We start from the raw sequence: 26,762 nt of genomic DNA on the forward strand, positions 1-26,762 counted from the left end.
AGTTCAAGACCAGCATGGCCAACACGGTGAAACCCCGTCTCTACTAAAAATACAAAAATTAGCTGGGCATGGTGGCAGGCACCTATAATCCCAGCTACTTGGGAGGCTGAGGCAAGAGAATCGCTTGAACCCGGGAGGTGGAGATTGCAGTGAGCTGAGATCATGCCACTGCACTCCAGCCTGGGCAACAAAGCAAGACTCTGTCTCAAAAAAAAAAATGACTAATCATATTAATCTGTGCATGTAATGAGCACAAAATATATTAATGTATTCAAGTAACATTTATAGAGAATATGACACATACCCACAGCTGCTTTTCTGTGTATTATTTCACATTTAAAAAATAACCATAAAGACTAGAGGTATGAGAAGTTTTTCAATGGTTATGCCAATGTAAGATAGTTTTCTTTTATACCCAGAGAGTGAGATTTACCTACCCATTGTTCCTAACAGGTTTTTTTATGGTTGATGAGATTTTATGTGTGGTAGGTATATGGATGGTCAATTTTGTGGGAATATTGAACAGTCAGAATTTCTTTAACAATGACTCTATCAGGAAAGTTGATCAGGAATATAACAGCTCCACTGACCTGCCTTCAGGAGGCATTTCCCAATCACAAACTGGCTTCATTCCATTTGGCATTAACAACAGTTCTATAAAGTCGTAAGAATAGAAATCAGCTTCCTTATTTTACAGAGGGGACAAGTGAGTCTCAAGATGTTCATGTGACTTACTTAAGGTCACACACATAGCTAGTTGAATAGCAGGGGCTGGACTCAAACCCAGGCCCTCTGATCCCAAGCTCAATTTCTTTCCTTCTTCTCTTATTAAAACTAGGATGCTATTGGTAGCATGGAGGCAATAGGGGCAATTCAGTTAGCTCACAGGAGAGAGAGAGAGAGAGGGAGAAACTGGTAACTGTCAGGAAGAAACTAAAGAAGAGACTAAAGAAGACCACTATCTATTAGGTCACAATATCAAATATGTATTTATTAATATATTATCATATATTTATATTATATAGTGCAGAGTTATAGATATTAGGCAAAGTGAGACTGAAATTGAAATCCAAGAGATGAATGTAAAATAAGAGGTGTCACTGAAAATTAATGGAATGGGGCTTATGGTGAGTGCTGTATTATAAGGCATAATTCTAAGAAGTCTCTTTGCATATGGAAACTCTAAAGATAAATTTTAGGTCTAGATGACTAGGATGAAGTTGCAGCACCACCATTTATTCGCTATGTCACCTTTCAGTTGTTTTCATGTATAAAATGAGGATAACAATTTACCTTACAGGATTGTAGTGAAATTTGAACACGATAAGGTACAGGAGAGAGATTTGTAAGCTATTAAATGTTGTAGGGGTATGAGGCAGCAAAACACTATGGCCAGTGTGTGGAACTTACCATATGGAGGATTTCAATTAAATCTAAGGAAGAATTTCCTACAGTGTAATAATACAGTCCAGGGCAGAATGGGCTCCCTCATGTTTCACTGAGTCCCTTCTCCAGGAAGTTTTCAAGCAGAGGCTGTGTGGCCATTTGTTGGAAATGTGGCAAAGAGGACTTCCATCTAAGAAGTTAGGGCACATAATATTATTTCTAATGATTACTTCTGAATCCAAGATCTGCGATGAGTGATATTTGGCAACTGGAGTGGCAGTTTCGGGTTTGGTACAAACTCAGTAATGTGTAGCAGGAAAGAGTTCTCTGCCTCTATCACAGACTGTGCCTTCAACATGACAGCAGCAAAACCCCAACACGATAGGGTGGCACCAATATCCACCCAGAACGCATGTTTATGTACACACATATGTTTACACACATACACTTGTTTACACACACACACATTAATTGGGCCAAAAATCAGAGAATTATCATTTCACCCACTCCCACATCCAGTTGATTAGCAAATCTAGTTAACTGTAGTATCAAAAGTACTTCTCAACCACTTTATTACACTCAACACCCTGGTTCAAGCCACCATGATCTCTCACCTAGGTTGCTGAAGTAGCCTTTTTACTAGTATCCCAACTCAGTCTTGACCCACCACAGTCTGTTCTCCATAAGCAACTAGAAGAGTCTTTTTACACTGTAAATTCGGTCATTTCACTCTCTGCTCTCGGTCCTCTAATGACTTTCCATCACACTTAGAATAAAATCCACACTGCTTTTCAAAGCTTCCAGGGCCCTGCACCATTTGGTCCCTGAATACCTCTTCAATTTTGTTTCCTGCCAGCTCACTCCAATATACAAAGCCTTTTGGCCTTAAGATTTTGTGCTTGCAGTTTCTCTGCTTGGTGTGCTCTTCCCTAGATGTCCATGTGGCTTGTTCTTTCGTGACTTATCATATGAACGTCCTTCTTCCATCACTCCCTACTGCCTTACCTTGTTTAATTTTTCTTTTTAGCACTTCCTACAACAGGACTTATTAAATATTTATTTGCTTTTTTTATTGTCTACTTACCATCCAACCATTAAAATATAATGCTATAAGGGATTTTATTCATATCATTGTATCCACAGTACCTAAAGAAGTTTCTGGTACATGGTAGACATTCAATAAACACTTGTTGAATGAGTAAATGAATGAATGAATTATACTATTTCAAATACTAGAACTTTTAATGGTATGCTTAAGGAGATACTTGTAGCAAATTTGGAGAATGGTGGTGATGTCTAATACTCATTTTTAGGTGTAGTTTATTCTGTGTGTGTCGTAGGGTAATGTGTCTCCATTGCCTCAAACCTTCAGTTGACTTTATACACAGCAATTTGTGGTAGTGATGCCTGGAAGGCAATAAAGGCATTCCACAGTGGGAGTGTCAGGAATGTAGATAGCATATCCACGGCAGAAACCAGTGAAAGCCAGGAAACTTGCAATAATGTGGATTGTCCAAGGGAATGAGGGTCTACCCTGGCATTCTCAAAAAACCTGAAGACTAAACTTTCCCCAGAATGTGAAATGAGGCTTATGTCATTCTATGGAGAATTAGAAGAAAAGGGTGATCCCTTAGGGCAGAAGGAACCTCCAAGTAGGGGAGGAGGAATATCTGCATTGCCCTTTTTCTGAAGATGTACCAGCCAGAACTCTGGAAAAATGTTTCCCAGCAAAGGGGAAGCTTTGATAAAAGTCAAAAGTCATCACTGGGGTGATTCTTTCCTATCTTCTGGATGAACCTGTAGGGACAGAATACCAACTTAGCTATCTATATTGCCAAGGCAGATTGGTTTCCCAGTGAATTCCAAAGGTCCCTGGTACCATCAATGACTATCTTATTTCTAAATGGGATTTACTTCTGAACCCTCCCCCACAAATAATGGGGTTCTAATCTCCCTTCTCTAGAATCACCACATTCTGTCTTTGGATAATCCAAAACCTTGGGAAAGAAAAAAAATCAGAATGCAAAAATTTATCTCTGCAAACACAAGAACTTACCCAGACCCCTTAGAAAAATGTAATTCATTCAACATGTGGCCTCCATACTTCCTTATATAAGGACCAGGGAAAGTCTAGGGATTAACCTACCAAGGAGAGTTTATACAATGGCTTTGGGGGAGGCAGGCAGCTTCTCTCTCCAATTCTTCTCTTTCTATGAGCAACTGTTTCATGTAAGTCACACTCACAATGATGTCCCCACAATAGAGCTCTTCTTCCGGTTAAGCTGTGGTAAGTCAAAACCTACTTCAGAGAAGACAAAGACACCACTTTGGGGGACCGAGAAAAGAGGTGGGTTGCATGTGTTTTTGGTTACTTGAAAAGAAAAAAAGAAAGAAAACCTCAAACTACTGAACTAGAAGCACCCTTTACGTTTGTATGTGTTTGCCTGCAGTGTTCTATCTTGGATTTAGCATTTCACAGAGGAAAAATGCCAATCCAATTTTCAATAAGCATATTAAAAAGTTTTGAATTTTTTACATTTCTTATGTTCCAACTGAGGTTGAAAAAAAATCAAAGTTCCTAAAGGGAATGTCAATATCTCTTCTCTGGAATCAGTAAAGCATAGCGAGCTACAATCCTACCTTCAGAAAGTCCCAGAGGCATCCTAGAACATCTCAGACTTAGGGAGATGAAAGTGCCAGTAGTATCACTACCGGCCAATGGCATCGAGTCAGCTCAGGATGTCCAACCCCTTTCCCACTTCCTCTGTGCTGTGGTACCATTATCTAGAAGGGTCCATTAGCAAAAGAATCATGGTCTAGCAAACTTCCTATGACCCTTTGGAACTGGCATACTTGATGGTTGAAGCCAAAAGAGGAGAGACAGGATGAGGAGGATTTCACCCTGAGGGCTGGGATACAGAACAGCAGCCAGCCAAAGGAAGGGCAAATGTGCCTATCAGACTTTCTCCAGGAAGCACCTGCTCAGGAACCTGACCCTCCAGAGCAGATGAATAAATACAAAAGTTTTAGGGAGAGCAGATGACACATTCCAACGTGAAACTTTGGTTTTGTTCATTAACTTATTCAACAAGTATTTGAATATACTCTAAATGACAGTTTTACATCTCGTGACCCAGCAGTTTTCCTTGTCTCTGCCCTAACTCCTGGTAATGTCAAGGACCAAATATATCCTTCCTGTTTTCCAACGCCATGAATTAGAATGCATTAATTTTTTTCAATCTTTGGCCTCAAAATACCACTAGATAATTTACTCAAAGCTGGATAACCGCTCACACACATTCAAGATGTGGCACTAATATAGATTCAGAGTACTCTTAAAAACATATGCACATATATAAGCTGAGAGACACCTGCCTTATAACTAAGGTCAACAAATATATATTGAGTTTCTAATGTGTGTCAAGCACTAGGTGAGTTTATGTGGATGGAGCGGTAAATAAGGTATATAAAAAAAAAACAAACAAAACAAAAGAAAAAAAAAACTTGCTTTTGGAAGTTTTATTCCAGTGGAAAAAAACAAATATTTTTAAAGTGGTCAAAATATATATAATCACAAGTTTTGGTAAGTACTAAGAAAGAAAATAACAACCGTAAAATAATGAGAAAAAGAGGGGACTCTATTTAGGACACCTGAGGAGATGACACTTGAATGCCACATGAGAAACCTGCACCAGAGCAATCTGGTGATAGAAATGGAGCCCATGTGCATGGAGACAGCCTGTCCAGATGTTTGTCTCTCCTGGGAAATCAGAAATGCAGTCAGAGCTGAGGGATTATGAAGGGTAAAAAAAAAAAAAAAAGTTTTCATCTGGTTTGGTCTGGAAGACGCAGGTGGTTTGGTTTGAGTTGTCTATTAAGGAAAGGGAATCTGCCCAGAGATTGCATAGCTCATAAGTGGAAGAATGAAGATTTTAATCTAAGTTTTTAGTCCAAAGTCTATGTCCTTTCCACTATGCCACTGCTGTGCCCCCAGGCAAAAACAAGTAACCATCACATGTATAGAAAGTTGGGTGAGTGTAACACTGGTCATAATATTGGTAATGGAAACTCTGGGAGGTGGAGAGGAAAGAGAATGTATATAGAGAAGGAAGGCCTGGAAAGATTTGCTTCATAGTTCTTCCTACCCAAATACATTATTCTTAAAGATATGTGCATATATGCATATAAAGATATGTACATATTTGAACAAATGTACATATTGTTGGAAAAGATATATACATACTTGAACAAATGTACATACTGTTGGAAATGATTTCATATACAGGGATAATTTGAGGATTCAGAGAAGAAAATGTTAAAAAGGGACAAGGAAGGAAAGAGGAAAGGTGAGTCTAGCAGACAAATGAAAATTGTCCTATTTCTCTACTGAGACTGGATGGAAGGAAGAGATTATACAGATGCCGGTGGAATTGTGTTTTCGTGTAGAAGAGAGTTGCATAGTGGGAGGAAGGCATGTGGTTGGTTTGCAAGAGGAAAAAGTATGATATTATTGACTCTATGAGTAAAGAAAAATGCTTTCGATGGAACTGAAGAAAAGTGCTAGACAATGTTGAATGACCATTGTGTTCATCAATGTAAGGTAGAGATTCTCAACCAGAGGCAACTTTGTCCTCCTCCCTGCCATGGGGACATTTGGCAATGTCTGGAGATATTTTTTGGTTGTCACAAGTTGGGGAAGGGAGGATGCTTCTGGCATGTAGTTGGTAGAGAGAAGGGGTGCTACTAAACATCCTACAGTGTGCAGGACAACCTCATAGTAAGCAATTTTTCAGCTCACAATGTCACAGATCCATGATTAAGAAACTATGAAGTAAAGTGATTTCATATTTTTGTATATATCATCTCTGCAAGACAATGTTAGGAAACAGTGATCCTCTTTGGGGGCAAAAATGGAGCCACTAGACAGGGTGGAAAGAGGACTTATTTTCATCATATATCTTTGTATATCTTTTAAAATGTATACCATGTACATGTACTACCTATTCAAATCAATCAAAAAACAAAACTAAGTCAGTGACAGATCAATAATTGATTGATTTAAATTCGTGTTAGATAAAAATAAACTAAAACTAGGAAGCCTGTTTGGGTAATTTTTGTTCAGCAACATCCAACTTCTGAGATGACAGCTTAAAGAAAATAAGATTTTTGCAAGAGGAATACAGTGGAGTAAGAGAGTATTTTGGAGTTGAGAGTCTTTCCAAGGTACTGGTTGTCATGACAGATGATGAAATTTATGCTGGACATAGAAGTCAAGATGTGGAAGGAGCTGATGCATGTATAAGAAAATAATAAAGTTTATCAATTAGAAGTCTCAATATTTTCAAAAATATTTTAGAAAAGAAAATATTGGACCAATTCCACTGGAATAATAGGAGATGATGTTGTGAAAATAAGACACCTAAAATCAAGTTCCAAAGGAGTTACTATAATCTTTAATGATAACAAAGTCTAGGGAGAGCCCATGATAGCGAGTGGTTGAATAAAATAGGAAAAGGCCATTGTGAATGACAAGCATGAGAATACAAGAAACAAGGTGTTTACATGGATCCCACAGATCAGTGGCCTCTGGAGAATGAAGTGGCTCTAATAGGATGGCTTAGTAGTGGTAGAAACCATTTTTTGATATTCTATATGTCTGATACTTTCAGCTCTTTTTTTGTTCAAGGAAGGTCAAGTGACCTAACCAGTGATTACCTAGGCAGTACATGGAAGAACAAAGATTCAAATCTAAGTTTTTTAGTCCAAAGTGTGTGCCCTTTCCACTGTGCCATAGTTCTGCCTTCAGGAAAATATAATTTCTCATCAAATCTATGGAAAGTTGGGTAAGCTTAACACTGGTCACAATATTGGTAACGGAAACTCTGGGAGGTGAAGAGGAAAGAGAATATATAGAGAGAAGGAAGCCTTGGCAAAGGCAGAAAGATTTGCTTCATAGTTCTTCTCACCCCAGTAAATTCTTCTTAAAGTTGTCTGACATCATAATGAATGAAGAAACCATGGAGGAAAGAAATAATAAGCAAAAAAATTTCAAATATTAGTAAATTCTAAAAATTATTTGTATCCTAACATATACTGTTTATTATATGTTTTCTTTTCCCAAAAAGCACAACATTTATATAAATATTTATTATATTATAGGGAAACATCTTCAGGAGCTGACAATCAATGATTTCTAAAGACTATTAGAGTTGATTGTCAGGAAGCATTCAAAATCTTCACCAAATGCAACCCATATTTTCCTAATATGTACTTCACAATATCTACATTCTCTCTTTAGACACACACACACACACACATACCCCTACAATTGCACTGGAAATACACAGGCTGTGTTAGGAATGGAATGAGTCCCCAGAATATCTCTCTTGCTTCTATGTTAGCTTCACTGATGGCTCAGGAGATGCGTTTAGAAGCGAAGATGCTGCCAGTGGGGCATTGGCCTCTTTCAGCCTCTTTAGCTTATTATGCAAGCCTCTAGTCCTCCTTTTCCATCCCTTAAACCCTCAGGTCACAGCCATGTATCTGAAAGACAGTCCCCCTTGAGGTAGCAAGGCCCACCCTGAGAGGTGAGTTAAAAGGTGTCCTTTTCAATGTGCCCAAATACTCTCAGGCACTAAGATGAGTGTAGAACACCTGGTGGCTGCTTTTTCATGCTTCTGCCTCTTCACATGGCAGCCCAGAGTTTTACGTTCTTCCGTCATATTCCTCCATTTGTCTGGCTCATAAACGTTAGGTGAGTTGAGGAGCTACAGACCTTTTGAACCCTGTGGTCTCAAGGTCCACTTGGTTCACGTCTTCTTACTTGACCTCAAATGCATGTAAGAAGACCCTCACTGAATACAACATTTTCAGTGCCTATAACAAAGAATAATAATGGAAAGAATCCCAAAGTGCTTTCCTTAGAGCTTATATAGGCCAAAAAATGTCTGAGATTCCTCAAAATTGACCAGAGAGAGCTCAGATACATTGACATATAAATGATCAGTACTGGTAAGATTGAACACTGCCCCCAGGTAGCTGCTGTGGGCCCACATCTGCCCAGTAGTGCAGTAGCTCATCATCTTCCCCTCCATCATCACCAGATCCTGGGGATACTTAGAGTTCCTCATGTAGACCTTGTGGCTCAGGGGCAGGTTGGTGCAAGATTGACCCCGGAAGTATACTTTGGAATATACAAAGTACAGCCCAGTTTCATTGATCACAAGGCCACCCTTCTTATATTTCACTCCAGAAAGCAGGACAATTCCATAGGTGTCTTCCCATTCCAGAGGCATGGACCTTGAGTTGGGCTTGCCTGAAATAAACCCGAAAGGAGCTTTCAGCCAGGAATAGTCATGCATCCAACAAACTAAGTTTCTAAGGCAAAACTGTGGGCCCTTCCTTGAACAAATGTTCCACTCAGAATTACAGCCTGTATAGAACTGGCTGAGGGGTCAGAACTTGATCCATCACAGAATTTCCTCAACATTGTTGTCCTATTTTGTCATCCACACAATTGGAACAATAGTATATACACCTAATCCATTGCAGTAAGAAATTATTGAGAAAATATTAGCTCTCTGGAGCAAAGATTTTATTTTCTTCAGAACTAGCACCCAAACTGCTAGGCTTTGAAGTCCTTTCCTGAAGGAAAAAGCCAAATCCAAGGAACTCTAAAATTCTAAAGTTGGGAAGGATCTTAGGGACCATCTGGTCCATCATCTCACCTGCAGTAAGAATTATTCAGCCCCTCAGTTTGGGGGACAGTTTCCTTTTCTTTGTATCCCCACAACGTCATGAACATAACCTAAATCTCTGCAGTACTGAAATTATCATAAATGCCTGTCTTTCCCTATTAGATGTCAAGCTCCCTGAGGGCAAGAGCCATATGCTACTCATTTTCACATCCCCAAATTGGTGCACAGCAGGTATTGAGTTAGTGTCTGCTGATGTGACCGGATCATTCTACAATTTCTGCCTAAATAATTCCAGGGACAATAGCCTACCACTTTCTGTGATATTTATTCCATTATTTATGATTTATTTTTTTGGGAGTTTATAATGGGAGTGCCCATACCATATCATTTCACTCCACTTTACAGGCACATATTGAAAGTCTACAAGTGCCAGGAGTGAGTCTCCCTTCTTACTCCTATTTATACTCTTGGACAAAGCAGAGTGAAGCTCTTCCAAGAAACCAAGAAAGCGCTGATTAAAACAAGTCTTCATTCCTCACCTTCTCAGCTCTCACCTCTTGGATCTGTGCCCCCAATCACCTAAGGGACTTTGGAATGACTGAAAAGAATGAGCTCCTTATGGGCACGGGTCATGTCATAATCAGCTCCAGGTCTCCAATTTAGAAGGCCTTGCCCAGAGAATAGGGGATCGAAGCGTGTTTATAAGACTGACTCGACAAGGAAAATGTTAGTATGATTGAGTTCAAATACTGTCACCAGGAAGTAACAACTCTCTAGCACCTGGTAATGGAAACCAGGCAGCCATTTTGCCTTTTGCCAAAAGCTTTCCCAAACCCCACCCGTACCTTCCAGATACAGACCTGTTAAATGGGCCACTTTCCTCTGCTCCTTTTTCTCAGGGGGTGGACTGGGGTGACCTGTATCATAGAGAGAGGAAAAATATATGTTAAAATGAAATACCAACTATTATTTTGGTGGGAATTTAAATCCCATCATTTAAAAAAAAAGATTTTAAAACCATAAATGGCAACAGTCTAACATATACTAATCATGTAAGTCTGAACTGCGGGATTCACCGTGGTCTATATTTCAGAAACAAAGAGGTAAAAAATAAACCAAATTAAGATTGACACATGCATAAATTATAATGCTACAATAAAATATAATTAATATAAACGTTTATTCATAATAAGCTGTCATGTCAGTTATTGCATTTAGAACTCACCACAACCCTTTGAGGTATGTATTGTCCCACCCCTTATCAATTGCAAAATGAGCTTAGAAGTTGGGTGACTAATCCAACTAGTCAGCATCAGAGATGGGACCACACCCTGGTCTCCTGACTCCAATTCCAGGGCTCTGTCCACTCTGATTCTCTTGTCCCTAAGACTTACAGGAAAGAGACTGAAGAAGAACACTAATCTATCTGCGTGTCACCAGATCTTCCCCCAGGGACATTTTACAATCTTCCCCAAATTAAGTATCTCAAGTCCTCAGACAATTACCTCATATCACTGAGGCCTCAAACACCTTTAATGGCTCCTCCCTGAAGATGCAGTTGTATACTAGTCTCCCCATCACACAATCCCAGCCCATCTGTCCAGCCTTATCTCCTTACTCCCACTGAGCACTGCCACACAACGGGAGTTCTATGGCCTACACGTACCCCCACTTCCCTTCCTCTGTGCCTTTGTTCATGCCATGCCTTTTGCCCATAATGTTCTTTCAAACAGATTTCTGTGTCAAATTCCTAAACATCCCATAAGGACTATACCTCTTTCTTTGGGAAACCCTCTCAAACCTTTTTTGATCAAATATGATCTTTCCCTCTTTTGAAATCTAGGATCATTCTGTCTTCCCCTCTCTTGTCATTTCTGACTCCTCTTCTCTGGGGTAACTACATAAATTATCTTATTCCGCTCAAATAATGACAAGTTCCTTACGATATGTTGAATTCACCAGAGAAGCCCAGTTCCTAACACAGGGCATGTTACTAGCAAATGTCGGATAAATTAAATGGAAGAATAGACAATAGTTCTCAAAACAGACACTATTTCTCTGACTTCAACTATTTCAGACAAGATAGACAGCTGCCACTTAGCTAACGCATTCAGCTAACTGAGACCTCAATAAATATTCACACGAGATGCTTGAATATGTCAGGTTCGTGATTAGCCTGTAAAACTCACATATGGTGTGAGAATGGCCCAATTCACAGAGAACATTACCTGAGCAATCATGACCTCTCTGGTCACCCAAGACAACCCACCATGAAGGAGGTGTTAGTGAACAGGAAAGGCAAAACTGAGTCTCTTCTGCATTCCTACACCGCAAACCACCCGAGCGACTCATCTGGCGTTCAGCCATGCACCGGCAGGAAACAGAACCGAGAACCACATGTTGCATATCTTTTTATCCCTCACAGAGCCTAGTACAACATTATTTTTACAGAACATGCTCACTAAGAATATCTGCTGTACATATGCTGGAATAAATAAACTGCAGAGATACCTTAGACACTGGTGATGAGTGCTTCCTGCCCCAGGGTTTTTGCATGTGCCCTTCCCAGTGTTGAAATGCTCTCCCCCAGCCCCACCCCACTCCACAGCACATGCACACAGCCCTTCACTCATCAGGCTTCTGACCCCCCAGGTGTCAGCATAAACACCTCCTTAAAAAGGATTCTCAGCTTATACTTAGTACAACTTTGGAATTGCATGGTCTGTTTGCTTGCTTTTGTTTAGCTTCTTCACCATGCTAAAAGCTCTATAAGGACAGGTCCCCTGGGCTGGCTCATCCTCGATCAGCATCCAACACCCAACATCTAGCCTCACACATGTGAATGAATAAAAGATTTAATTAGCTAACTGGAAAAAAATGGAAAATGTAAAAAGGAGCAAGTTAGAAAGTATAAATAATCTATAGTAGTATCTCCCAGAGAAAATCACTGTTAGTATGTCAGTGTGTAGAACCTTCTAGTTCCTAAGAATATAAAAACGTGCATACATGGTTACATAGTCAGTATGAAACGAAACATATCCTTTTGTAACTTATCTTTTTATCTAACAATACACACTGCACAATCCCCAAGGCATTAAATGTCCTTCTGATACATCATTTTTAGTTGCTGCTTATTATGTGCTTGTTTGAATACACCATAATGTATATAACTAATCTAGTATGAGGCATTCAAGTTTCTTCTGGATTGTTTATTATAAATAGGCTCATAAGGAAGTAATGAACATCCTTATATATAAATCTTCAGGCACATCTCTGATTATTTTCTTAAGAGAAATTCTTGGTGATAGGATTACAACATAAACTATTAGTTTCAAGCTTTTGATATGTATTTCTAAAGTGCTCTTCAGAAAAAGTTATAGCAATTTACATGTATACTGGCTGAAACTAATGTTTAAACAGCACTTTTCTCTCAAATCTTTGTCAGTCTGGGTTTTTGTTAACTTTACTAATTTGATGAAATTGGTGTTCCCTATTTTTAATTTGCATCTCTTTTCTTATTAGTAAAGTTACTGATTTGATTTCCTTGTGATAATTTAACAATTTCTGGTTCATCTGGGTTGGTCTAGAGAAGATAATTGCTTACTGGGGTAGATGGACCTGACTCATCTGGTCATTTGATTTTTAATCACTAAATTGACTCCAGAGAGGGGGTAAAAGATGAATGCTTAGGTACCTATCAGACCAGGCACATTCCACAGATTTTCAAAATGATCTTATTTGAGACATCCTCCAGAGGCTTTATTTTTCTAGCAAATATTTCCACTCTGCTTGTGTACATATGGACTTTCTAACATTTAAGGATTAGGACACAGACGCAGGGGCCAGAGCTTCCCAACAGTGGCTCCTATAAGAACTTAACAGTCTAGGACAGTAGACAGACGACTGGGTTGCCTGCAGTAGCCACATCCAGAGAAACTGAAACTTACTTCACTTAATAGATGGCCAGTGCTGCCTTCTTCTTTATTCTGAGTTTCTAAGGATGAGATCTGTCTATAGTCTTTGCAGTGGTATCCTGCTTTTCCTCTATTTCTCATTCCATGCTCACTACAGAGAGACAGGAGTTTCCCTACTTCATGAGGAACCAGTTCAGTCCCGGAAAGCTCTGTAGGTGACAAGGCATCAAGAGCCTGTGTTCCTTCTAGCCCCAGTTCCATACTAGGGGTCTTGGGCATATTCACCTAATCTGTCTGGCATTTTGTTTCTCTTCCAAAAAAATGAAATGGCTGGACTAGATATTCTAAGCTTCTTTCCAACTCTAAAACTTCAGTGAATCTCATTGTAAATCTAAATCTAAAATTTCAATGAATCTTAGGCTAGTGAAGCACATTGTAAAATCCATCTGTACAGAGCTTGCAAAACTATGCCCTGAAATTTCATGAGATCAGTGTTCCAACATATCGTCTTCTTGCCCTAGCTCCCATACAAAGGATTTTCCTTTGTGATCAAGGGTACCTCATGACTGCCTCTGAAGCTGAACATCCTTTGAATGATGGCTGAAGTCTTCCCTTCAGCTTCTCAGTGACTTCAAGAAAAACCATTCTAATGTACGGAATTGATTATCCACATTTTAAAAGCTTACATCCTATAAAACATTTTGTAAATAAAGTTTCACTGTAATCTCTTTAGAGGCTTTAAAAGAGGAGAGGACGTTTCTCAGAAACATCTGTCTCTGCCTTCACTTCGCCTTCTCTTCCCAGGAGTCATAGCCACTGGCCTGTGTGCCAGGACCAGGGTGTCTGTGGAAGGGGACAGGCCTGGAACCACTGCTCAGGGGGCAAAAGTCCACGGTTGTATATGTGTGTCTCTTTCCAAAGTCAAGCGGAAGTGATTTTGAATTGTGTGCCGTGCTCAGCTATATTGATTGTGAGCAATTCAATTCACTTCACATTTTTAAAGCAGCTCAAGGAATCATACTGACCAGAGATTCCGAATTAGCCAGAATTCCTCTCATAGTATACATAAGCCAAAGTGTAGGACAGAATATAAGGCATTCCATTAACATATTTCAGTGCTGAGGATCATCTTTAGGAACTCAATGTACATGTGAAAAAGGACTCACCTATTTGCTTCTCCAAAGATGATGCTGTATGCTTCTGGCTGGTAGACTAGTAAAAGAGAAAGAAAAAAGATGCATAATAAAAATAAAATTATTTAAGCAAAAGAGACAGAATCGTCAAATAAACCAAGCCCTGGAAAGAGAATCCAAATACCTCAGAACTTTTGCTGACTCAGGCTTTGGTCAAGCAATTTTGCTTCACTGTCCCTCAGTTTTGTGATTTGAAATCGTACCAGTATTTTAAGTATTTTCAAGATTTAGTTTGGTCATCTGAACAAATTTACTTCCAAGCAAAACGTAAAAGTTTTGTTTGTTTGTTACTCCTTAAATCGCTAGGTATGAGGCAGTAAGTGGTTCAACAGACTGAGTTGACAACTGAGGAAAGAAAAACTATTGGGCTCTGATTCTTTACAAAATAAAATAAAAAATATTCCCTTCACTCCTATGAGCCTCCGTTTCTCTGCCTATAGAATAGAATAACTAGAACAACCCATTTCTAAGAAAAAAAAAAAAGGATTGAAAAGCACTTTGCAAGCCAGGCAGTGGGCCCTCCACCCGCTTATGCCTGGTGCCTCCAGGGCACAGCAGTCTGCCAGCAGGCTTACCTCTCGGAGTTCTGCCAGCTCTTTCTGTAAGTGGAAGAGCTGAAACATCCCCAGTCCCAATCCTACCAAGGCAACCAGAACCATGAAAAACATCACAAGGAGACAAAGGCCTGTGCTGTGGTTTCCCCTCTTCTTCAAGGGTGGCAGCGGTAGTGGAGGCAGTGGTGGTGGCGGTGGAGGTGGTAGTGGCGGCGGCGGCGGCGGCGGCGGTGGTGGTGGCCTCCTTTGACCAGGCCTTCTGGGCACAGAGGTTGGACAAGGAAGAACTGTGCCTGGAGGGGCCCAGGGAGAGCTGGCACTGCTGTCCACCCAGTAGATCTGGGGATATGGGTAATTGAAGGGCTGCTGCATGGCAGCCGGTGAGTCAGGCCAGCCCCAGCAAACGGTTTTACTTCTCAATCCTGTAGAGGCTGAGGTGTCAAGGACAGGACTCCTGTTGCTGACTGCTCAAGAGGAGGCAAGCTGGATCTCTCTTATAGAGTTTCCATAGCTCAGGGAAACACCTCTGTCTTTCTCTTTCTCTGTGTCTCTCTCTGATTCTGCTTCTCAAAGAAACACCCACTCACTTTGCAGCTGAAGCTGAGAAGCCTCAAGAAGCTCAGAGCAAACCCCTGGAAGTTTCCGCCCACAATCTTCTGACGAAAGCCTTGGAAGCCTCAGTTGCTATCGCTGTACTACCCAAACAGGTTGGTAGGCTATGCTCACCTTCCTGGGATCCTGTAGAGCAGGTCAGCATTGGGGTAGAGCCCTGTTGGTGTGAACTGCTCCCAGCTACAGGAGAATGGCCAGTGGGGCTATAATTTTATGAATTATAATTGTATCCTTTTTTATACATTATAATTGTATAATGCTAAGAATTCTACCATGTATACAACCAAAAAACTATTTAAAAATACCAAAATAACTCTAACAAAAATTGTTCAGAACCATATTTTTTAAACTATAAAAATTTTAGTGAAATTGGCTCTGAGGGGAGAGACCATGGAGTCATGGCCGGAGAAGTCACTCCCACATTTTAGTTTTTGCAGGAGGAAAACACCTGTTGCCATCATCTCTTCCCCACACACAACTACCATTTACCCTGACCTGCCAATCACCATAATTTACAGGTTAAAAACCTGCTACACCCTCTTTAGAAATTAGATCAGAGGCTGCAAACAGTGGAACCCACAGAACTGCTTTGTATTTCACAATGTTTTCATTTTCATTGTTTGCCCAGCTTATTTATTTACGTATTTATTTAAATAGAGCCAGAGTCTCACTCTGTCACCCAGGCTGGAGTGGAGTGGTGCTATCGTAGTTAACTGCAGCCTCAAACTCCTGGGCTCAAGCAATCCTCTTGCCTCGGCCTCCTAAGTAGCTGGGATTATAGGCATAAGTCACTACACCTGACTAATTTATTTATTTATTTATTTTTGTAGAGATGGGGACTCGCTATGTTGCCCAGGCTTGTCTCAAACTCCTAGCTTCAAGACAGCCTCCCACCTCAGTTTCCCAAAGTGCTGGAATTACAGTCATGAGCCACTGCACTCAGCCCAATTGACCACTTTTAATATCAATATTAAAAATATTTTAATATATATACATTTTAAATACACACTAAAATACATATTTCTGTTCTGTTTTGCAATATCAGAATATCAGACACCCTCGAGGCCATCTCTGCAAACCCAATCAGTGGGAAGTAGGTAGCAGCTGCTCCTGAGAATGAGCAACAGGTGTTCTGGGTCACCCAGCCTCCGCCACCGGCCTGTGTCTCACACATCACCTCACCTTCTGAAAGGCCTGCCTGGTCCTTGCCGATATTTCTGTGTCCTGTCCCTGTTATGGTTGCCAGATTAAATACATGGTGCCCAGTTAAATTTGAATTTCAGATAAGTAATACATAATTTTTAGGACAAGTATGTCTTAAACACGTCCAAACATGGAATACACTAAACAATTATTCATCATATAACTGACATTCAAATTTAACTCTGTGTCCTATTTCTTTGTTTTTTTGTTGTTGTTTAAAGTTGGCCTCTCTACTTGGGCTCACCTCACCCTTTCCTTTGGCCTCACATACCATTTTTATGCCAATAACTTCCAAGTAGTTAGCTTCAGTCTTAATCATTCCCCAATAGAAGCCAAATAAATCCCCCATAAATCCAAATTTTTCATTTTTTTCATGTTTATTACCTTTCAAATTTCATTAGTTTTTATATCATGTTTTGGGATTTCCGTGACTGTCATTCAGGCCCACTCACCTGTACCAAACCAACACCAAGGATACTCTTTCCCTGATATATTCTGCCCATCCCACCCCATCCCCATCCCCGTACAATCTGTTTCTCCTGAGGCCACTCTTTCTGGCGGCAACTTCATCTCCTTTCTTTTCCTCTCCCCCAATGTTTAACTGGTCACCCAGGACTGTTGCTTTTACCTGAGACCTGTTCCTTACCCTCCCCTCGGTTTACTGCTCCCCTCCCCCATCCTTACCACTCCCATTTTTCTTACTGCTATTGCCTGGGCTCAGACTTTTTATCTCTCACCTGAAATACTGCAATAATGACCTAACAGGTGCCCTGCCACTGACCTTTCCCAAGCCCAAGTCACTCAGTAAAATGCTACAAGAAAGATGTTTTTTAAAAACAAACCTAATGATCTCACTTCCCTTCCTTGTGTTGGAAGATTTGATTCCAAGAATAATGCAAGCTCCTTACCATTACCCAAGGCTCTTTAGCATCAGCTCCCACTGCCTCCTTATCAGGCACTCCTGCTCACATCCCACTCTCCACTCTTAAACAGTGCAAGGGATGAGACTTAACTCACATGTGGCTTTATTCGTCATTATGAATTCAACTAACTTTAAACTTCGTAATAATCAGAAATTGTAATTTTAAGAATTCTATCATATATACAACAAAAATACTATTTGAAAATCCCAAAATAACTGTAACAAAAATTGTACAGAGCCATATTTTGTTTTTTATTTTTTTGAGACTGAGTCTCACTCTGTCGCCAGGCTGGCGTGCAGTGGCGTGATCTTGGCTCACTACAACATCCGCCTCCCAGATTCAAGTGATTCTCCTGCCTCAGTCTCCCAAGTAGCTGGGACTACAAGCACATGCCACCATGCCCAGCTAATTTTTGTATTTTTAGTAGAGATGGGGTTTCACCATGTTGGCCAGGATGGTCTCGATCTCTTGACCTCATGATCTGCCCACTTCAGCCTCCCAAAGTGCTGGGATTACAGGCATGAGCCACCGCACCTGGCCCACATTTTTTAAATTATAAAAATTCTACTGAAAATGGCAAAGATTCAAATAAGTGGGTAAATATGCCATATCCTGGATGGGGAGGTGCTGTTGCATGATGTTTGGGGGTGAGTGGTTCTGGAGTTAAACTATGTGGCTTCCAATCCCAGCTCTTCTGCTCATTAGGACAGGTCAGCTTCCCTCCTCGATGCCACAGTTTTCTCATCTATAAAAATAAGCACGACCGTAATAGTACCTGCTTTATGGGGGTCGGGAGGAGTAAATGAGTCAAAGCATTTGATACACTTAGAATAGTCCCTAGCACCAAGGTAGGCACTCAACAGATGTTGTAAATTTAGTGAATCTTTCTCCAAATAATTCATCTATAAACATAATATAATTGACCTTCTTCCATTAAGGACAAAGTGGAGAGAGGGAAAGAGGTTGTGGGGGAAAGTGCAAAGTCAATGTTTGACACCCAATATCTCTCTGAGATCCTGCCCTGAACTGATGGGCCCCTCCATTTCAGACTAGTACCTCCCGACTTTTCTATCTCAAACTCCCCACAGAAACTTCCAGCACTGTCCAATAAGAATTATGCTGTATTTTTACATCTCCTTCTTCCCCGCTGCTTCTTTCGATTCATTCTGCAATGGAAGAAATTAGAAGCCCATACCTGCTCCCAACTCTCCTGCTATCCTCCAGGCATAGAGAGAATCTGAACTGAAATAGAGTCAAAGAGAGCATCTTTAAACACTCATATTGATCTTCAGTAATGCCACCAAACATCACAGGTCGGCAAAATCATGGAAAAATAAAACAACCCTATGTACAATAACAGGGACCCATTATGTTTTGGGGTACTTCCAAAACCTTATTAGTAAGGAGAAATAATTGTTACAAGTAGATTTTAGTTCTGTGAATGCTAAAGAAAATAGTATTTGCCTTTGAGAGATGAACTTAATTATAAATCAAAAGCTGGTGGCTCCCACAGGCTGGGAATTTAAATGCAAGAGCTTTGCTAAGTCTTGCTCTACCCTCCCCAATTGCACCTGCAGAATCTTTGATTCTGGAACCAGAGGTTCCTTGAGGATAGACAGAGGAGAAATATTCAGAGCTGACAATCTCTTTTAGGAGGAGGGGGAGGCTTACCAGCCATAGAGATTCAAAGGGACCTGGGTGACACTTGGGAGCAAATTTATGTGGAGGCCCAAATAGGAGAAACCACCCTATACAAGTTGTTACAATTTTTTAAAGTATCTTCTCATTAGATGAAAATTCAAGTTATCTTTAATTGTGGTCGCTCTGGCATTGCAATTTCCTTCAGAAATTGTCTTAACCATCTAGAAAAAGGATTTAAGTATGCTGCTACACCTAGCATGTTAGTCACATGGAGGTTAAAAGGACAGGGTCATAAAGAGAACAAAGTTCCTATTTCTTTCTTCCATCCAGTTAGTTCTAGCGGGAAAGTGGACTCAGTGGATTGTAGCTCGGAGCTCCAGAGGTGACTCAGCAGTTGCAGAGAGTGATGCATAAGGAAAGTAGCTGCTATGAACCTTCACAAACCTAGAGGAGAATTCCAAGGGCATCTGCCAAGTTAGTAAGAAAACCAAATCTGATTTTCCCCAGAGGTGAGCAAAGACCCCAGTACACTCCTAACTGAAACTTGTTTATTCACAGACATGCACCTACATATTTAATTTCACTAAGGGGTTTCTGGATGCTCATCTGAGTGGCTGAATGTCTTGACTCCACTACCAATTATGTAAGAGCTATTTTATCCCATGTCCTCAGCTCTACTTGGTATTATCCACCTTTTAATTTTTGCCAAGCATTATGACTGTAAAGTTATATATCATTGTCTATTGATCTTCCTTTTTCTGATCTCTTGTGAGGTTGGACATCTGATCATATGTCTGTTGGCATTCAGGTTTTCCTTTTTATGTATATTTCCTGTTCATGTGCCTTGCCCATTTTTAAACTAACTGTGTTTCTTACCTTTTGTTGTGCTGATTTGCAGGATCTCCTTGTACTTAATATTCTAGATATTAATCCATAGTTGCACAGGTTTGTATTTAGACTTTAATCTATCTGGAGTCCACCTTGGTGAGATGAGACAGGAGCCTATTTTTCTCCGTGTATGGACTAACCCATCTTTTCTTCCCCTGAATTGGAATATTTGTCACATATCAAGTTTCCACATATAGTTGAGTCTTTTTCTGAACTCTTATTTCTGTTTCATTGATCTGTTTATCGATTCTGATACCAGGGTCACATTGTTTCTGTAATTGCAGCTTTTTGGAATGTCTTGAGAGATGGTATGGCAAAATCCCCTCCATTTTGTTTTTCTCTTTTCAAAATCAACTTAACTTTGGACATATTTAATTTCATTTTTTATATGTATATGCATATATATGACATATATATGAAAAATATATGTGTGTGTATATATATATGAAAAAACTATCATGTTCCTAAAACATCCTACTGACCATTAGCTGTAATTGCAATAATTTGGAGGAATTGTTATTTTTATCCTATCCGCAACAGTTTTTCATATTTTTATGACCTTTGAAATTTTTCTCCAGAGTAGTCTCATACACCGTTTCTTAGAAGAATTGCTTGATGCTTTGTAATTTTGTTGTGGTTACAACTGGTGTCTTATTTTCTGTGGTATTTTCAGATGCTGTGGTAGGTAGTCTCTAAAATGATGCCAATAATCGCCCACTTCCTGGTATTTATGCACTTCTATTATACCCTCTCCTTGACAGTGGCCTCGACTTACTGACTCAATTCTAGCTAATAGAATACAGCAGAAATGATGGGATTTCACCTGTAAGATTAAACTACAAAAAGAACTATAGTTTCCATCTCTTCCTCCCCTCCCCCATTCTAGGGGAAGCAAGCTTCCACTTTGTGAGCAGACCCATGGAGAGGCCCATGTGGCAAAGAAATAATTTTTCTGGCCAAATCCAGCAAGGACCTGAAGCCTCCAACAGCAACGTGAGTGAGTCACATGAGTGGATTCTGCTCCAGTTGAGCCTTGAGATGACTGCAGCCCAACCTATCTCATGGGTTAGCCCAGGTCACCCAGCAAAACCAAGCTTGGATTCCTGACCCACAGAAATTGTGAGATAATAAATATTTTTTATTTCAAATAGTTATGCTTTGGGGAAATTTTTTATGCAGCAATAGAAAACTAATAACAGATGGTTATTATTGGTTTAGATCGGTGTTCTTTATTTTATAATTAATAATGTTGATTCTTGCAAACTTGTGGATCTCTCTTTTTACTTTTGATAGTGTGTCTGTTAATTCTGTTTTTTATAGAGATATATATTATCTCTATAAAATGCCAATGTTTTATCTTTTTTCAATCCTTTCCAGCCAGTCTAAGGTGACCACACAAGGAGGAGCCGCAATCAGTACCCTGTTCCACCATCTCCTTTCCTTCTGGTGGTACTCCACATTGAGCAAACTCTACTGAAGGCCAGAGAGCAAGGAAGCCCATTGAAGTGGTCCATACAGGTTAAGTTCTCAGGAGACAGAGCAAAATGTAGTCTGTATAATGTTGACCATTTGAAATTTATTGAGACTTTTCTTGCAGCTAATACTCTATTTTTGTGAGAGTGCCTCTTGTTTGAAAAAAAAAATCTATTTTCAATTTGCTATAAATCCATGTATTTGGTACAATTTACATATATGTATTTGTTGGGGCTTTTTAATTATGTCATTCAAGTGTGCTGTATCTTTGCTTCACATTTCAGTCTCTAAAATGAATATGTTAAAATTTCCAAGTGCAATTAATAATATATTTATTTCTATATTTGTCATTTGATCTTTTGTTTTGAGCTATCTTGTTAGATACATATATTTACATAATTATTTTACTTTCATTCCTATGAGTGTATTTTTTTTCATTTTGTAGCCTTAGAACATTTCTTTACCTTGGGTCTGTTCTGTCTGATACTAAAATTGCTACTGTGGTTATACTAGGGCTTATATATTAATACCATCTTATTTTGTGTTATTTATCAGGTTCCTCCTGCCCTCTTCCTTCCTTCTGCTAGATAGACCAAATTGTTTTTCTACTGGTAGGAAATTTGGATATTCTTATTTTTATTCTTCTGGTGCTAACTTTGAATTTTTCAAAAACATGGGCTCTTGTCTATTTTTCTACCAATCCCTTAAATTTATAAATATCTATATAGTTCTCTGAACAACATTAGCACCTTAGTATACCACTCCATCCCCAGCCACTACCTCCATCATGCTGGCGACGAGCCATGTTAATAGCACCTAAAATTTAAATTCTGGACTGTGTTGTATTTTTATGTTTCCTTTGCCTTCATACTTATGTGATGGTTTACTTGAATATACATTTCCAAATATGACATACTTTTTTCCCCAAAAATTGGCAAATATAACTTTCTGTCTTCTTGTATCCAGGGCTGTTATTGAGAAGTCTGTGGTCAATCTAACTCTCATTCATTTTCAGGTGATTTGCCATTTTTCTCCAGAAGCTTTCAGAATGTTCTCTTTCTATAATTAATTACACTAATGAAATGATTAGTGTAATAATGTAATTATTGGTGTAATTGGTTATGAGAATGATTATACAATTACGATTATGTAACTATGGCAATGTGAGAAAGAGAAATGTGCAGAACCATAGCTTTGGCACCAAAGGTATCTGACACTCTTCCACTCTGAGCTGTTGTATGCGTCTACCCACAAACACGCCCAGACCCAAGCACCACCCTTCTCCCCTCAAGAGTTTCTCAGGTCTATGTCAGTTTCTCAGGCCCATCAAGATACTTCTTGTCTCTGGGGATTGAGTCTGAGTCAGAGAATGGAGTCAGAAACCCATCCTAGTATGTCACCTTGTCAGCCCTGCTACATTCCTTATCTCTGTTACTTCTAACATTATTGTGGGGATTAAGTACATGACTAATTCATGTGAGACACTTAGAAGAGTGTTCAGCATATAGTAAATGCTCTACAACTGTTAGCTGTAATTATTATTTATCACCATCATCGTTAATAATATGCACTATGGTCCCATAAAAATTAGTATGCATATTATTTTCATAGATGAGTAATTGGACTCAGAGAAGAAAAGTAACCCTGGTGACGAGTGTAACCAGGATTCACTCACACCCCCGTCTGTCATCTCCAAGCTCTTTCTGCAGTTAAGTATCCCTTATCTCAAATGCTTGGGACCAGAAGTGTTTTGGATTTTGAACTTAATTTTAAGATTTTGGAATATTTCCACATGCATAGTGAGATATCTTGGCGCTGGGACCCAATTCTTAACACAAAATTCATCTATGTTTTGCATGCACCTTGTACACATAGCCTGAAGATGATATTATATGATACTTTCAATAATTCTGCACATGAAACAAAACTTTGATTTTGTTTTTACTGTGATCCACGTGAGGTCACATGGGGAGTTTCCCACTTGTGGTATCAGGTTGGCTCTCAGAAAGTTTTGGATTTGGGGGCATTTTGGATTTGAGAGCATTTTGGATTGGAGATTTTGGGATTAGGAATGCTCAACCTGTATTATCCTTTATGTATATGGCCTTTTCTACTCCCACCTCACAAGATCTGATAGGCTCAGGAAATTTTGCAAGATATTAAAGATTGCTTATTGTACTTTAATAAGTAGATGGCCAAAACTTGCTTTATGCTTCAATTTGATAAGATTAGTCTCTAAGAGAAAAAGAACTTTATTGTCCTTTTCTACTGTGAAAGGATGAGTTGAGGGATAAGCTATCACACATAACTCTTTTTTCTCCAAGTTACAGGAGGTTGAAGGGGAGAATCCAGAGGCTGTGGATGGCAGTAGCAATGGAGTCAAAATTATCATTCAACTCTGACACCCCACAAAACGGTAATACTGTGATCTCAGGACTACGCCCTTTCTTTCCCTGTCCCATTTATATCAGTCGGGGTCTGCTCAGAAAAACAGAAGCCACTCTAAGTATATAGAGTAAGAAATGGTTTAATATAGAAATTAAAAGTTGGGCAAGTAAAGATCAGGAAGGCCACTTTTAGGAAACTTTGAAGTGCAGTGCTTGTGCCACAACCAATCATTTCAGTTGCCAGGAGCACTGACTTGGTGATTCTTAGGAGGATACCCAAAAGCAGTGAGAAAATTCCACACTGCCTCTACTCTCCCAGTAGCTGCTGTGGAGAACAATGGCTTCCCCTTCTCTTCTACCCTCTAAATATCATGCAACTTCCTGTTATTGGTGAAATCCAATTGGGATCCCATTTGCCATGGAGGATAGAAATTGTAAGTGTAATTTCTAGACTTTATGCTCCTGGGGACAGGGAAAAGTATAGGATAACAGAGATGATACTGAGCACTAACAAATTGTATGTGGTACTATTTGTTCACCATCATTAGTAAAAACTCACAAATACATGTTGATTGAATTAATGAATGCAGAGGGTCCCAGTTCTGGAACAGGATTCCTTGCTGAGAATCAAGATTCTTCTGCACCCTCATTCAGTGATGCCATGTGCTCCAGGCCCTGGTGGCACTGTGAAGCCCTTACTGGCTTGCTGCTGACTTTACTGTAGAAGAAGCAAGACAGCACTGTGTGTTCCCCATCTTTCACTGAGGTGGGCCGTGTCACTGCATCAGATGCCACTGATGTAAAGGTAAACCTAATCATGTCAGTTCGCTGTTTCAAATAACACTTCGGTCGCTTTCTGTTGACTTTAGAATAAATCTGAACCTTTTACTATGACTTCCAAGAACTTACATTTTCTGGACTCTTTCTAACTCTCCAACTTGTCTCACTTTACTCTATTCCTCTCTCACCACATTATGTCTGCACAACTTTTCAGTTCATCAAACGTGGAAAGTTTTTTCCACATAAGGGCCTTGGCTTGAGATGCTCCCACTGCCTGGAATCCTCTTTGCCCCACTTCTGCCCCATTCTTGTATGACCAGCTCCTAGAATCCTTCCATCTTAAACATCACTTCCTCAAAGAAGGCTTCGCTCGTCACTCCATCTAGGTGAGATAATCCCTGTTAGTATTCTCTTTCATAATATTCTGGGTTTTTTTTTCTTTTTTAATACTTATCGCAATTTCTCATTAGACACACACACACACATATATATACACACACATATTTACACATATTTTTATAATGTCTTTCTTCCTCACTGTACTCCAACTCCACAAATACAGGGGGTATGTAGACCCAGCCTAGCAGAGTGCTTGACAACTAATATGCACTCAATAAATAATTGTTGAAACAACTCTAACAGACTCCCCAAGTAATAGTTTTACAGTACCCTAAAATTACAATTTCATTCACTTTTTCAACTTCTTATCCATTTTTGACCCTTAAATGCTGCAAAAGAAATGAGAAGATATTTAAGAGAAATTGCACAGGCTTACTCCCAACAGCATTCGTTCCCATTAATAATCCAACTGGATCCCATAGCAACTTTTGTTCTTTCCTGCCTCCAGATAATCTTCTTACCACCCACAACACATCCCAAAAAGCCAGGGAGCATCACTGTCCTCCCTCCTGGTGCAAAGGTTTAAATACCATTCAGTGCATTCACTATTGCTCTAGGGAAGCTCATCAGGCTCTCCTGCAGTTAGAATCCTCGTGACGAACCCTGATATGGTAAAGTTCAGGCAGTGACTCTGCAGATTGATCATCTTTTATTCTCAGGTCTCATATTCAAGCGCAATAAATTGTGCATGACTGAGAACAGTGTTAGAGGTCACACATGGGTTACTAAATCATATCATGACTAACAGTCTGAATTTCTCAAAAAGAAATGGCTAAGCATGAATTCCAAACTTAGATTAATGCCTGGTGTTAGAGGTATTCAACAAATATTTGTTGATCAGATGAATACAGATTAATAAACTGACACTCAAATAAGTGACTTGCCTGAGATTATGCAGCCTGTTGGTGTTTCAGGCAAAATTCTAACTCAGAGGGCCCACTGTGAGAGTACTTATAAAAAACAGTGCTCCAAGTTGGGTGCAGTGGTTCATACCTGTAACCCCAGCACTTTGGGAGGCCGAGATGGGTGGATCACTTGAGGTCAGGAGACCAGCCTGGCCAACATGGTGAAACCAGTCTCTACAAAAAATTAGCCAGGCATGGTTGTGGGCACCTGTAATCCCAGCTACTTGGGAGGCTGAGGCAGGAGAATCGCTTAAATCTGGGAGGGGGAGATTGCAGTGAATCGCTTAAATCTGGGAAGGGGAGATTGCAGTGAGGTGAGATCACACCACTGCACTCCAGGCTGGGCAACAGAGCAAGACTCTGTCTCAAAACAAAAACAAAAACAACAAAAGCAGTGCTCCAGGTAATGCAGTGAGTAGCACCCCCAAGTGCCTAAGGCTGAAGGGACCATCACCTGCAGGGCAGTGAGGAGGTGGGATAAGGTGGGAGGTGCACTTCAAACAACATCTATTAAGACTGGAAACGCCTGGGTCTTGTGGGCTCTTTCATGCGGGCTTTTCTGGCGTTTGTAATGCTTCATTGCAAAAATATGTGTCATGGTGGGTTTGTGGGAAAGCAGATGCACCAAAGGCTGACTTAAATGTCAAAGACGTTGCTTTTGTCACCCACTGTTTCCTTTGAGCGCCTAGCAGATGTTGGTCAAGGGTGTGCAGTTGGATGCCTGGAGAGCCTTCCACCCCAGGGGGCTCATGAGAAGCAAGTTTTAAGCATATGGGCTCTGTGTCTGAGGTGTGGCTTGCTGTCTGT

The 26,762-nt window shown here is 40.0% G+C and overlaps 1 protein-coding gene across 1 annotated transcript; it reads right to left on the bottom strand.

Annotated features, from left to right (window-relative positions):
• Positions 1 to 7,461: 7,461 nt before the first annotated feature.
• On the bottom strand, positions 7,462 to 15,633 carry FASLG (Fas ligand). Its single transcript, XM_003893576.5, has 4 exons — positions 14,766 to 15,633; positions 14,164 to 14,209; positions 9,944 to 10,000; positions 7,462 to 8,701 (listed from the first exon to the last, which is right to left on the bottom strand). Exons 1-4 carry the CDS (start codon positions 15,114 to 15,116, stop codon positions 8,307 to 8,309), a joined length of 849 nt encoding a protein of 282 aa, XP_003893625.1. The 5' UTR covers positions 15,117 to 15,633; the 3' UTR covers positions 7,462 to 8,306.
• Between the last annotated feature and the right edge of the window lie 11,129 nt (positions 15,634 to 26,762).

This window comes from Papio anubis, chromosome 1, assembly GCF_008728515.1.
Source record: "Papio anubis isolate 15944 chromosome 1, Panubis1.0, whole genome shotgun sequence".
Lineage (NCBI taxonomy): Eukaryota > Metazoa > Chordata > Mammalia > Primates > Cercopithecidae > Papio > Papio anubis.

Bases quoted from the DNA above. Each gene is read 5' to 3' on its own strand.
- FASLG (XM_003893576.5), bottom strand. From the start codon at position 15,116: ATGCAGCAGCCCTTCAATTACCCATATCCCCAGATCTACTGGGTGGAC. The intron at 14,210-14,765 runs GTAAGCCTGCTG...CTCTTTTACTAG, and splicing joins AGCTGGCAGAACTCCGAGAG to TCTACCAGCCAGAAGCATAC. The intron at 10,001-14,163 runs GTGAGTCCTTTT...TCTATGATACAG, and splicing joins ATCTTTGGAGAAGCAAATAG to GTCACCCCAGTCCACCCCCT.